At 44.4% G+C, this 15,177-nt stretch overlaps 1 protein-coding gene across 4 annotated transcripts in view; it reads right to left on the bottom strand.

The window, feature by feature from the left end:
- The window catches only part of miga1 (mitoguardin 1), a 128,142-nt gene that overhangs the window by 42,201 nt on the left and 70,764 nt on the right, over positions 1 to 15,177 (bottom strand). For all 4 annotated transcript variants that reach the window (XM_063064739.1, XM_063064738.1, XM_063064742.1 and 1 more), the window contains exons 9-10: positions 9,801 to 9,922; positions 7,923 to 7,995 (exon numbers count right to left, since the gene is read on the bottom strand). In XM_063064739.1, coding sequence (XP_062920809.1) covers positions 7,923 to 7,995; positions 9,801 to 9,922 — 195 coding nt within the window. The remainder of the gene's footprint in view (positions 1 to 7,922; positions 7,996 to 9,800; positions 9,923 to 15,177) is intronic.

Raw genomic sequence — 15,177 nt, 5'->3', positions numbered from 1 at the left:
CTCCAGCTCTTGTAATGTAGGCCTATACCTTTCCTTCATTGTCTAGGTACTGCATCAGTATCACACTGAGAGAATAACACTGTTCTTCGCATCATTGAGATAGAACTAGGGAACATAGCCTCGATAGTTGCTTCTCAGACTGGAGGCCCGTGACTCATGGTGTGCTGCAGGAATCGGTGCTGGGTCCATTGTTGTTTGTCATCCACATCAATGACTGGTAGATAATGTGGTAAACTGGATCAGCAAATATCTGGATGACACCAAGATTGGACAGCAAAGAAGGCTATCAAAGTTTGCAACATCTTCTGGACCAGCTGGGAAAACAGGCTGCAAAATGCCAGATGGAATTAAATTTAACTCAGACAAATGGGAAGTGTTGCACTCTGGGGGGACAAACCAGGGTACGACTTACATGGTGAGCAGGGCACCGAGAAGTGTGGTAGAACAGAGGGATCTGGGAAAATGGATCCATAAAGCATTGAAAATGGCATCACAGGTAGATAGGGTTATAAAGACAGCTTTTGGCACATTGGCCTTCATAAATCAAAGTAATGTTCTGCCGAAGGGTTTTGGCCTGAAATGTCGACTGTACTCTTTTCTATAAATGCTGTCTGACCTGCTGAGTTCCTCCAGCATTTTGTGTGTTACTGAGTACAGGAGTTGGGTTGTAATGTTGAATTTGTATAAGACATTGATGAGGCCTAATTTGGAGTATCATGTGCAGTTTTAGTCATCCATCTACATGAAAGATATAAGATTGCAGAGAAAATATCCTAGGATGGTGCCAAGACTTGAGAGTCTGAGTTATAGGGAAAGGTTGAATAGATTAGAATTTTATTCTCCACAGCATAAATGGATGTGGTGGATGTGGGTTGAATTTCAACATTTAAGAGACGTTTGGGTAAGTACATGGATGGGAGGGAAATGGAGGACAATCGGTGCAGGTCGATGGGACTAGGAAGAGCAGTTCATGGACTAAATGTACGAAAGGGCTGTAGTGCTCTATGGCTATGTCTCTACTTTCTGCTTCATTATCTAGATACTACTTCAGAACCACACCGAGATAACAACACTGTCCTTCATGCCATTGAGACTAAAACTAGGGGATGATGCCTCAAGATTCTGTGGCATAGATTTAGGATAGAGATGAAGAGAAACTGCTTGTTTCACAGAGTAGTGACCCTCTGGAATTCTCTGCCCAGGGAAGCAGTAGAGGCTACCTCATTAAATATATCTAGAAACCGTTTAGATAGATCTTTGCATAGCAGGGGAATTAAGGGTTATATGAAAAAGGCAGGGAGATGGAGCTGAGTCCACAGCTAGACTAGCAATGATTTTATTGAATGGTGGGGCCAGCTTGACGGATCAGATGGGTGACTTCCAATCCTGTTCCTCAACTTCTAGAACATCTTGAGATTCAGCATTAAAGAAGACTAGGGAGATGTTCTGACTAACAAGTCTCTTCAATGAATGCTGGACTGGAAACTAGTCACCGCTCTTCTACGTACATCACTACTGAATTCTTTGAAGTATATCATCACGTTGTACTGGTGTCTCCTTCTCTGAGGATCATCACCTTGTCACGGTAGAGGGTCTTGTGATCGCTGGGACTCACAAGAGTAAAGCCGCCTGGAGCTTAGTTCGATAGTTACTCAGGCGGTAAGATCAAGGGGGAGGTTCCAGTCAATGAGTGATCCAACCAACACCTCAATGGTGGAGCTGGCAGAAGATGATGACACATCACAACCGCAGTGAAGGTGGAGGAAGGCTGCAGCAGTAACGTGTCCTCAGTCATCTTGTATTCCATGCCACTGGACCCTGACCCCGATCCGTCAAGTACTGTGTGGTGGCTACTCGTGCATCAGCCTCCCTACGAAATACAATGTCATACACAGGCGTTCTCCATCAAGAAAATCCACCCCAACACCGTGGATTAATCAGCAAGTGGTTGTGTAGATCCCGGATACCTGAGGACCCACCAATAGACAACCCCCTAGGAGAGTATCATACTTGACTCGAGTGATTGCACTAATACCTTTTGTCTCCAAGTTAGATGGTATGGTTTCAAGACTCACTCCACCACTAGCACATAATCAAGGCTGACATGTTAATACAGAACTGAGAATCTGCTCCACTTTCAGAGGTGCCAATAGTTAACTGTGACGCAAGACTCAGCTTGGGTCTGGCTCGTTCGGAGATCTAGTCAAGAGCAGTGGGCATGTTCTCCACCAGTGAGCTGACAGTTACTTATCACTTGAACTCTGTCAAAGTTAGAGCTTGTTCTGCTCACAGCAAAGTCTGTGAGATTAACAAAGCGACTGCTGTGACAACAGTGGCCACATTTCGAAAACAAAATCTAACTATCGACATTTAACTCCTTGCATCATGATCTCACAGCAGAGGTTATTCAGCCTATTGAGCACATTCCAACCAGCCCCATTGCCTGGCTCTTCTTTCATATTCTTGCAAAAGATACATCCAACTCAGGTCTAAAAGGTGTTGCCTTCTACCAGGTTTTCAGGCAATGTATCTCGAATCATAGTGGATTACTGGATTAAAAAAAAAACATTGCCTGCCCTTCTCCCTCCTCACCACCACAGTTCTTTCGCTGACTATCTTAAATCTGTGTCTCCTGATTCCCAATCCTCCTCCAATGAAATATCTTTCCCTGATTTACTCTTAGTTGCAGTTAGCATAACACTTTACACAGTAGCAGGGTGAAGTACCAGTACCAGGATCAGGGTGAAATTCCCGCTGCTGCCTGCGAGAGGTTTTGTACATTCACCCCGTGACCACATGGGTTTCCTCTGGGTTTGCCTGTTTCCCACATTACAGAGACATACAGGTTAGGGTTAGTGAGATGTGGACATGCTAGGTTAGTGCTGAAAACTAGTGCATCTCCTCTGCACTCTCTCTATAGTATCCACATCCTTCCTGAAATGAGGTGACCAGAATTGAACACAGTACTCCAAGCGGGGTCTAACAGCTGTAACATTACCTCACGGCTCCTGAACTCAATCCCACAGTTGATTAAGGCTAATACACCATATGCCTTCTTAACAGCACTGTCCACCTGTGTAGCAGTTTTGAGTGTCCTATGGACATGTACCCCAAGATCTCGCTGACTCTCCACACTGCCAAGAGTCTTACCATTAACATTATATTTTGTCTTCAAATTTAACCTACTGAAATGAACCACTTCACATTTATCTGGTTTGAACTCCATCTGCCACTTCTCAGTCCAGTTCTGCATCCTAACGATGTCCTGCTGTAACCTCTGACAACCCTCCAGACTATCCAAACACCCCCAACAATTGTTGCCATCAGCAAACTCACAAACGCACCCTTCTACTTCTTCATCCAGGTCATTTATAAAAATCACAAAGAAGAGGGGGTTCCAGAACAGATCCCTGTGGAACACCACTGGTCACCGACTTCCATGCAGAATACAAACCACCTACAACCATCCTTTGCCTTCTGTGGGCAAACCAATTCTGGATCCATAAAGCAAGCTCTCCTTGGATCTCATTCCTCATTACTTTCTGAAGGAGCCTCACATGGGAAACCTTATCAAATACCTTACCAAAATCCATATACACTACATCCACTGCTCTACCTTCAGTAATTATGGAGGACAGCATGTGTATAAATGTCTCTCTCCAGCAGACTTCATCATGATCACGATGACTCCAGTATTTCTACTATTTTTTAATGTTTCTTAATTGTACCTATGATTTCTTTTGTGTGTTCTATCGCTGAGCAGCAGTGAACCATCTGGTTGACCTATCAGAGTTCTCTTTGGAAACTAGCTGACTTGATCAGCATTTCTGATCTGGCTATCGTTCATGATTGCACTTAACAAAAAAAATGTTTTGTTACATCCTCAAAGAATTCAATTAGCCATGCTGACTATCCCTAATCAGATTATGTCTCTTCAAATGCTCATAAATCCTGCTTCTCAGGATCTTCTCCAACAACTTGCCCACCACTGAAGTAAGACTCACTGGTCGATAATTTCCTGTGTTACCTCTACTCCCTTTCATGAACAAGAGAACAATGTTTGCAACCCTCCAATCCTCTGGAACTTCTCCCGTCCCTATTGATAATGCAAAGATCATTGCCAGAGGCTCAGCAATCTCCTCCCTCGCTTTCCATAGTAGCCTTTGGTATATCTCATCTAGTCCCAGCAACTTAATCTAACTTAGTACCTTTCAAAAGCTCCAGCACATCCCCTTTTTTAATGTCTATACGCTCAAGCGTTTCAGTCGCTTCAGGTCGTCCCCACAATCACCAAGGTCCTTTTCACTGATGAATACTGAAACAAAGTATTAATTATCCCCGCTACCTCCTCCAACTCCATGCACATGTTTCCCCCATCGCACCTGATTGGTCCTATTCTCACACGGCTCATCCTCTTGCTCTTCACATACTTGTAGAATGCCTTGGGGTTTTCCTTAATCCTGCTCACAAGGGCCTTTTCATGACCCCTTCAGGCTCTCCTAATTTTATTCTTAAGCTCCTTCCTGGCACCCTTGTGATTTTCTAGAGCTCTAACAGTACCTTCTTTCTTAAACCTTTCGTAACCTTTTCTTTTCTTCTTAACTAGATTTTCTACATCCTTTGTACACCATAGTTCTTTTACCCTACCATCCTTTCCCTGCCTCAATGGAACATACCTATGCAGAATACCGTGCAAATGTTCCCTGAACGTTTGTCACATTTCTGCCATGCATTTCCCTGAGAACATCTGCTCCCAATTTATGCTTCCAAGTTCCTGCCTAATAGTACCATATTTCCCCCTACTCCAATTAAATGCTTTCCCAAATTTTCTGCTCCTATCCCTCTCCAGCTCTATGATAAAGGAGAGAAAGTTGTGATCACTACCTCCAAAATGCTCTCCCACCGAGAAATCTGACACCTGACCAGGTTCATTTCCCAATACCAGATCAAGTACAGCCTCTCCTCTAGTTGGCTTATCTACATATTCCATCAGGAAACCTTCCTGAACACACTTAACAAACTCCACCCCATCTAAACCCCTTGCTCTAAGGAGATGCCAATCAATATTAGGAAAGTTAAAATCACCCATCACAACAGCCCTGTTATTATTGCACCGTTCTAGAATTTGCCTCCCTATCTGCTCCTTGATGTCTCTGTTATTACTATTGGGGGGGGCTATGAAAACACCCAGTTGATTTATTGTCCCCTTGCTGTTTGACTTCCACCCACAATGACTCAGTAGATAATCTCTCCATGACTTTCTACTTTTCTGCAGCCGTGATACTGTCCCTGATTAACAATGCCGCTCCCCCACCTCTTTTGCCTCCCTCTCTGTCCTTTTTGAAACATCTAAAGCCCGGCACACTCAGCAGCCATTCCTGCCCCGAGACATCCAAGTCTTTGTAACGGCCACAATGTCACAGTTCCGCGTATTGATTCACGCTCCAAGTTCATCCGTCTTGCTGATGATAGTCCTTGCATTAAAATAGATACATCTCAAACCATCTGACTGAGCCCTTCTTTGCTCTATCATCTACCTGTCCCTCCTCATAAACTGCCTACAAGCTGTTACTACTTGTGCTCCAACTGCCCCATCCTCTGCCTCTTGGTCCCACCCCCCTGCAAATCCCAATAGCATTAGCAAACCTCCCTCCCCGGATATTGGTTCCCCTCCAGTTCAGGTGCAACCCGTCCCACTTGTACAGGTCACCCCCTCCCCAGAAAAGGTTCCATTGATCCAAGAACTTGAAGCCCTGCTCCCTGCACCATCTCCTCAGCCACTCATTCATCTGCACTATCTTCCTGTTCTGACCTTCACTAGCTCGTGGCACTGGGAGTAATCTGGAGATTACCACCTTGGATGTCCTGCTCCTCAGCCTCCTTCCTAACTCCCTAAATTTACCGCGCAGGACCTCTACCCCTCCTCTGCCTATGTCATTGGTACCAACGTGTACCAGGACCTCTGGCTCCTCCCCTTCAAGAATATTCTGCAACCACTCAGAGACATCCTGGATCCTAGCACCCGGGAGGCAACACACTATCCTGGTGTCTCTTTTGCTGCTACAGAATCTCCTATCTGTCTCCCTAACTATCGAGTCCCCTATGACAGCGGTCCCCAACCACTGGGCCGCAAAGCATGTGCTACCGGGCCGTGAGGGAACGATACGAGTCAGCTGCACCTTTCCTCATTCCCTGTCACGCACTGTTAAACTTGAACATGGGGTTGCCAACTGTCCCGTATTTGCCGGGACATCCCGTATATTGGGCTAAATTGGTTTGTCCCGTATTTGCCCCGCTAAGATACAGCGTTCCTATGAAACCTTTTGTGCCGAAATGGCATGAAGCAAAGAAGCAATTACCATTAATTTATATGGGAAAAATTTTTGAGCGTTCCCAGACCCAAAAAAATAACCTAACATATCATACCAAATAACAAATAAAATCGAAAATAAATAATACTAACATATAGTGAAAGCAGGAATGATATGATAAATATACAGCCTATATAAAGTAGAAATAATGTATGTTCAGTATAGTCGGGAAGATGAAGGCAAAACCGATTTGTGGGAGAAAAAAATCGGCACGTACGTGCATGCGCACACAGGTGCCCGCGCAAGGCTTCAGGGCCATGGTAATCTTTCCTGGGGTAAAATGTCCCGGGATTTGACTGTTACTTTTGTCCCTTATTTGGGAGTGAGAAAGTTGGCAACCCTAACTGTAAAAGACATGTTGAGGTGAGTTTAACCCTACTTGAACACCGCCCCCCCCGCCCCACCCCGGGTCAGCCGGTCTGCAAGGATATTGTCAATATTAAACCGGTCCGTGGTGCAAAAAAGGTTGGGGATCCCTGCCCTATGACTATTGCTCCACCTGGCTTCACCCTGCCCTTCTGAGGCTCAGAGCTGACCACAGTGCTGTTGGTCTGGCTGCTGCTGCCTTGCCCAGATAGGTCATCCCTCACAGAAGTATCCAAAGGGATATATCTGTTGCAGAGGGGATTGGCCACAGGGGACCCTGCATTGACTTCCTTCTCTCCTTAGCTCTTTCAGTGTTCGTCCATGTACTCCCCAAATTCTGCACTATAATGTACATTTGTCAATGTACATTTGACAAGTAAAGCTAACCTTTAAAGCCCTTCATAATTTTGAATGCAACTAAACCTGCTCTCGGCCCTCTCTGCTCTAAGAACAATCCCAGATTCCACAAACTTGTCACATAAACTTGAATCCCTGCTTCCGGAACCACCAAGACCATCCATTTCCTCCGTCCCTCCGCCAAGATCTTCAAGATTCAAGTTTATTTTCACATGAACATCGAAAGATATTGTGAAATGCGTTGTCTGTGTTAACAACCAACACAGCTTAGGATGTGCAGGGGACAGCCTGCAAACGTCGCCATGTATTTCAGTACCAACACAGCATGCCCATAATGCTCAGCAGGACAATCCAAAACACAAAACAGAACAAGCACCAAAATAACATCAGGAAAACAAGATCCCCTTCCTCCTCACACACGTGCACATACACAGTCCTCTAACTCCAAGAAAGTCTATATTTTTCAGAATCCAGCTTCTAGACGACCTGGATTTGGACTCGTACTTGGACGAGGGCACGCAGACGACTACCCCAGTGGGCTCACAGGGATTCACAGACCCTGGACTCCAGCCAACAGCTCTTAACTTCCCTACTTCCGATTTGATCCCTGGGCTTCGATCTTCGGCATCAACCACAGGACCCGCCATTCACCAAACTCTAGGCCTCACTGATTTGTGAACCCACGGGGTCATCTTGAGATCTTTGCTAACGAACAGGGCTCCAAAGTGAATGTAGTGCCCCAAATGAGGTCTAACTAGTGGTTTGCAGAGCATGCTTTAAAGGGAGAACATCTCCCGTGTGAGAACAAATGAGTTCAGCTACTGTTACCTGAAAAGCCTGACGCACGCAGTGCACCTTGGCCAGGAAGTCACTGTCGCCCACACATTCCAACAACTCCGTCCTGTAGGAGAAAGCACAGGCCTGAGAAAATATCAACAACCGGACGCTGGACTGTTCATATAGACTGGAATTGGAATTGGCTTATTATTGTCACATATACCAAGTGAAAAGCTCATCTTGAATACTGCTCATACAGATCAATTCATTCATCGTCATCGTTATGAGCAATGCCGTTTGACGTGGGCAATCATGGTCTTGACCATGATTACTCTTGGCAAATTTTTCTCCAGAAGTGGTTTGTCATTGCCTTCGGCTAGCAGTGTCTTTACAAGATGGGTGACCCCAGCTATTATCAATTCTCTTCAGAGATTGTCTGCCTGGCATGAGTGTCACACAACCAGGACTTGTGATATGCACCAGCTGCTCATATGACCATCTACCACCTGCTGGCATGGCTTCACGTGACCCTGATCGGGGTCTAGGCAGGTGCTACACCTTGCCCGAGGGTGACCTGCAAAGTAGCAGAGGGAAGGAGCGCCTTACACCTCCTTTGACAGAGACGCATCTCCACCCCACCACCCTGCATTAGCTTACAACAAAGTAAAACAATAACAGAATACAGAATAAGGTGTAACGGCTAAAGAGAAAGTGCAGTTCAGGTAGACAGTAAGATGCAAGGTCATAAAGTAGATTGTTAGGTCAAGAGTCCATCTTATATACATAGAGTCCATATGACTAAAGATAAGCTTTCTCGTTTTTATTCGGATATATCTCCCTACTGTGACAGATGTAATAATGGAGAAGCTTCATTAATTCATATGTTTTGGACTTGTCCATGTCTTGAAAAATATTGGAAGGAAGTTTTTCAAACTTTTTCTTTACTTTTCAAGTCAATTTTAAGCCTAATCCTCTGACGGCCCTATTGGGTATTGTTGCAGGACAAGATATCAAGCTGAAGACATCTGATTTACATAATTTGCCTTTAGCTCTCTTATAGCTAGGAGGGCGTTTTTGTTTAAATGGAAAGATGTTTCTCCTCCTACTCGCGCTCAATGGTTATACGATGTTATGTCGTGCTTAGATTTAGAGAAGATATGTTGTTCAATTTCTGAATCTCGTCAAGACTTTCAAACATTGTGGGGACCCTTTCTGAATTATTTTCAATACTCTCAATTCGCTGTTTAAATTTAGATGTTGACCATTATTAATTTTTATTATACGAGAAGGTATTTTACCTTTTTTTTCTCCTTAATAAACAGCTTCGGTCTTGGTAGGGGTTAGACTTTTTTTTGTAATAAATTAGTATATTTCAATATAACTTTGACTAACCTTCATGAATACAGAGTAGTGAGACTGTTATTATGAATAGGTATAATGTAATTGGTAGTTGTTTTTGACCTTTTATATATACTTTCTTGTACTCTGTATTCTTCTACGTAGAAACTAATAAAAATATTGAAAGAGAAGTCTTATCATACTAGGAAATCATTCAGTAGTCTTATGACAATGGGGTAGAAGCTGTCCTTAAGCCTGATGGTACACTCTTTCAGGTTTCAGTAGCATCTGCCTGATGAGTGAGGGGAGGAGACCGATTGCCCAGAGTGGGTGGGTGGGGTCTCTGATTATGCTGGCTGCTTTACTAAGACAGTGAGAAGTACAGACAGAGTCCACGGAGGGGAGGCTGGTCAAACATGAGGGCTTATTGGCTCCTGGATGACTCAACAGAACAGAACCCAAGGGAGGGGGTATAAATAGTCACCAATGCATCAGTACCCTTGCATGTGTTTAGCACCAAAGGCCAGAGACGAATTCCTCCCTCATTACCTACAGGTACCCAACTAACCGCTGCACTGCAGACGCACTTACCTCAGGACGCGGCAGAACACCTTCCCTTCTTCTGCTAGCTGCATTGCTTCTTCGTAAAGAGGCAGGTGACACCACGACCCCAAGCCGTAGGCACTGCCCCGATGGTCCCTGTGTTCTGTTAGCTTTTGAGAACATTGATAGAGAAAAGGGAAACAGTTAGTCTTGCTTCAACATGTCACAGGACAAACCAGAATGAGAAACTTAGATGCTCTTGGCACAATTCAGTTGGTTTTTAGTGTTTTTCTTACTGTGCTGTAAAACACACCATTAAGGTGGTGTTAGATCTGGAGGTGTATAGAGCAACGAGGGGGCATAGATAGGGTGAATGCACAGCGATATCCCCCCAGAGAAAGGGAACCAAAATCCACAGAGCATGGGTTTAAGATGAGAGGGGTAAGACTTATAAATGATCTGAAGGGCAACTTCATGCAGAACCAAAGTCAAACTCGAAGTAAATTCATCATATACTTCAGGATGTAATAGCCTGCGGGGAGGGGTGGAAGTGGGGATAATTTCCCACTGCCTCTTAAATACTTCCAATGCTGTGCATCCCAAATAGCCTCCAACAACCGTCCAGCTCCTGGCCTTCACCTGTGACTTAGCTACTAAGCCCAGTGGAACAGTTTTTACTGACAGAACAGGCAAAGACGGGTTAGTGGTTAAACTCAACAGTAAGATGGGAAGAATCACACCTTGAAGAAAAACAATAACAGAATACAGAATAAGGTGTAACAGCTACAGAGAAAGTGCAGTTCAGGTAGACAGTAAGATGAAAGGTCATAAAGTAGATTGTTAGGTCAAGAGTCTATCTTATCATACTAGGGAACCATTCAGTAGTCTTACGACAACGGGGTAGAATTCTGGGCATCATTGGAGTTACCGTATCAAATAAATCTGGTGTATTTTCTGACTTAAGAAAAAAAAATGACCGGTGGTGTAATCGATGGATAACTAGTAGCCTGTGAACTAATTATTTTATTGTATTTAGTGATCTCCTGGCCCTCTGAGGCATGCCACCCTAGCAACCCCCGACAAATCTGATTAACCCTAGCCTAATCTCGGGTCAATTTACAATGGCCAATTAACCTACTTGGTACACCTTTGGACTGTGGGAGGAAACCAGAGCACCCGGAGAAAACCTACGCATAATCCAAGAGTACAAATCCACAGAGGCAGGTTACGAATCCCAAGAAAAAACAGAATCTGTTTAATTGTTACAAATTTCTAAATTATTCAATCATATCATCGAGCAACACAGCACTGATGCAGGCTCTATAGCCCAATGAGTCCATACTGACCACTGTGTCCATTAAATTTTACCCCTCCCATTCTAAACCTGTGCCCCTTGTACTGGACAACCTATCCTGGAAAAAAAAACTGTTACCATCCACATTATTAAAGTTCAAAGTAAACTTATTATCAAAGTACAGATACGTCACAATATACAACCCTGAGATTCATTTTCTTGTGGGCATACTCAATAAATCTAATAACCATAATAGACCACACCAACAAACAGGGCATTCAACCAGTGTGCAAAAGCCAACAGACTGTGCAAATACAAAAAGAAAGAAAAATAATAACAACAACAATAATAATAATAATAATAATACAGGCTATGCCCATACCTCAGGTTTTACCAGCTTGAGCTGAGAAAAAAAAATGTAAAAAATAATAATAAACAAACAAATAAATAAATAACACAAGCATGAGATGAAGAGCCCTTGAAAATAAGTCTGTACAATTCAGTGATGGGACGAGTGAAGCTAAGTGAAGTTATCCCCTCTAGTTCACGAGCCTGATGGTTGAGGGGTAGTAACTGTTCCGGAAGCTGGTGGTGTGGGACCTTCTTCCTGACGGCAGCAGTGAGGAGGGAGTATGACCTGGATGGCGGGGGTCGCTGATGTTGGATGCTGCTTTCCTGCGACAGTGCTCCTTGTAGGTGTGCTCAAAGGTGGGGATGGCTTTACCCAAGAGGGACTGGACAGTATCCACTACTTGTAGAATATTCCGTTCAAGAGCATGGGTGTTTCGATTCTAGGCAGTGATGCAGCCAGTCGATATACTCTCCACTACACATCTATAGAAGTTTATCTAAGTTTCAGATGTCATGCTGAGTCTCTGCAAACTTCTAAGGAAGTAGAGTTGCTGTTGTGCTACCTTTATAATTGCACTTGTATGCTGGGCCCAGAACAAGTCCTCTGAAATGATAACACCTTATCTATGCCTCTCATCATTTTAACCACCTTGGTAAGGTCAGCTCTCATTCTTCTACATAAAAATGTAAACTGGTCAACCACTCTAATTCAGACCTTCTCATCCTGGTAATATCCTTCCTTCGTCCTTCAGCATGAAACGTATGAGGCTCTGAGCCTGTACTTGCTGGAGTTTATGAGGGGGGATCTCATTGAAGCCTACTGAATGTTGAAAGTCCTGGATAGTGTGGATGTGGAGAGAATGTTTCCTATAGTGGGTGAGTCTAGGACCAGAGGGCACAGCCTCAGAATAGAAGGATGTCCCTTTAGAACAGAGATAAGTGGAAACCTCATTAGCCAGAGGGAGGTGAATCTGTGCAATTGATTGCTACAGACTGCCATGAAGGCCAAGTCATTGGGCATACTTAAAGCGGAGGCTGACAGGTTTTTGATTAACAAGAGTGTCAGAGATTATGGCGAAAAGGCAGGAGAATGGAGTTGAGAGGGATAATAAATCAGTATGATGGAACGGCAGAGCAGAGCTGACGGGCCAAATGGCCAAGTTCTGCTCTTATGTCTCATGGTCTGATGGTTTTACGGAACACCCTACCTGGAATGGCGTCTAGGGCTCCTTCAAATAAGTGGGTTCTCACTGCTGAAGCTGAAACAGAAAATGCTACAAAAGTCCTAAGCAGTTCAGGCAGTGTCAACGGGGAGCAAAGCAGTTGGTGTTTCAGGTCAAGATCCTTACCAGTCTGGAAAACTGAGAACATATATAGGAGTACAGCACAGTAATGTCCCTGCAGCCTACTCCAAGATCAATCTAACCCTTCTCTCCAACATAGCCCTCCATTTTCCTTTCATCCATGTGCTTAAGAGTTTCCTAAATGTCCTACCACCACTCCTGGCAGCAGGTTTCACTCTCTGTGTGAAACACCAGCCTCTAACATCCCTCCCTATACTTTCCTCCCAACACCTTAAAGTTATACCCCATTTTATTAGCCATCTCCATCCTTGGAAATAGTCTCCAGCTGTCTGCACTATCTATGCCTCTGGTTGTCCAATGATGCAACCCGACATCAGGAAGACAAAGAAGATGGTGATGGACTTCAGAAAGACCAAGCCTGCACTGCTCCATTACTATTGATGGTAAGGACCTACAAGTACCCGGGAGTGCACCTGGATGACAGAATTGAGTGGAGCACCAACACAGAGGCTGTGTACGAGAAGGGCCAGAGTCGCCTCTACTTCCTGAGAAGACTGAGGTCCTTTGGAATATGCAGGTCTCTCCTTCACATGTTCCACCAGTCTGTTGTTGCCAATACAATCTATGCAATGGTGTGCTGGGCCAATAGCATCAACACGAGTGATGCCAACAGGCATGATAAACTGACTAGAAAGGCTGGCACTGTTATAGGAATCAAACTGGACACACTGGAGGCTGTGATAGAACAAAGGACCTTACAGACAATCCTAGCAACTCTGGACAATGCTTCTCACAACCTGCATGCCAGCCTGGCTGAACAGAGGAAGTGAAACAACTGCGCTGCTCCAAAGAGCACTACATGAGGTCATTCCTGCCCTCGGTCATTAGGCTCTATAATGAGTCAACCTGTAGCCGGGGAAGGGATGACTTCCTGTTAAACTGTTTAAGGTAACTTTTTTTTTGTTCTTTCTTACTTCCCTTCTAATATGTGTATATCTGTGCACTCATAGTACTACTGTGACATCGTAATTTCCTTTGGGATAAATAAAGTATCTCTCCATCTTGCATTCCTCTATCAAGATGGCTCTCATCCTCCTCCTCTTCCAAAGAGAAAAGCCCTAGCTCGCTCAACCTCTCCTCATAAGACATGCTCTCTAATCCAGACAGCACCCTGGTAAATCTCCTCTGCACCCTCTCTAAAGCTCCCACATCCCTCCTATAATAAGGTGACAAGAAGTGAACACAATACTCCAAGTATGACATAAGCAGAGTTTTATACAGCTGCAACATTACCACATATCCCTTGAACTCAATGCCCTTACTAATGAAGTCCAACACACCACACACCTTTTTAACAACCGTATCAACTTGCGCTGCAACTTTACGGGATCTATGGACGTGAATGTCAAAATCCCTCTGCTCCTCCACACTGTTAGGTATCCTGCTTTTAATGATGTACTCTGCCTGAACACAAGAGAGTTTTAAGCTGCAGAGAGGTTTAGCTGAAGAAGTATCGGAATTTGATTAGAATAAAATGTGAATCATGATGAAGAGGCTTGGCCAACTATCACTTCCCAGCTTCAAAATGGACATCTCCCAGTGGCCACACATTTTAATTCCATGTCCCATTCCTATTCTGATATGTCAATCCATGGCCTCCTCTACTGTCAAGATGAAGCTGGAGGAACAACATCTTATATTCCGTCTGGGTAGCCTCCATCCTGATGGCATGAACATTGACTTCTCTAACTTCCGTTAATGCCCCTCCTCCCCTTCTTACCCCATCCCTTATTTATTATTTCCCCCCTTCTTCTCTCTCTCTGTCCCTCTCACAATAACTCTCCTCCCCCTTTCTTTCTCCCCAGGCCTCCCGTCCCATGATCTGCTCCCTTCTCCAGCCTCATATCCCTTTTGCTAATCAACTTTCCAGCTCTTGGCTCCATCCCTCCCCCTCCTGTCTTCTCCTATCATTTTGGATCTCCGCCTCCCCCCCCCCACTTTCAAATCTCTTACTATCTCTTCTTTCAGTTAGCCCTGACGAGGGGTCTCAGCCCGAAACATCGACTGTACTTCTTCCTATAGATGCTGCCTGGCCTGCTGCGTTCCACCAGCATTTTGTGTGTGTTGCTTGAATTTCCAGCATCTGCAGATTTCCTCGTGTTTGCATCTTCAAAAGGCAATGCCTCAAAGAGGAGGCACCCATCATTAAGGACGACCCCCCCCCCCACCACCTAGGATGTGCCTTCTTCTCATTACTACAGTTGGGGAGAAGGGTCAGGAGCCTGAAGAGACACGGTCAACATATTAGGAACAGCTTGTTTCTGTCAAGAGATTTCAAAGTTCAAAGTAAATTTATTATCAAAGTACTTAAATGTCATCATATCCAACGCAGAGTTTTGTTTTCTTGTGGGCAGGTTCAGTTCTAAGAAACATAATAGAAGAGATGAAACACCACACCCAAAAGGACGAACAAACA

Source organism: Mobula hypostoma, chromosome 12 (genome assembly GCF_963921235.1).
Source record: "Mobula hypostoma chromosome 12, sMobHyp1.1, whole genome shotgun sequence".
Classification (NCBI taxonomy): domain Eukaryota; kingdom Metazoa; phylum Chordata; class Chondrichthyes; order Myliobatiformes; family Myliobatidae; genus Mobula; species Mobula hypostoma.
The sequence above is the reverse complement of the archived record's forward strand: the minus strand, read 5'-3'. Positions and strand labels throughout refer to the sequence as shown.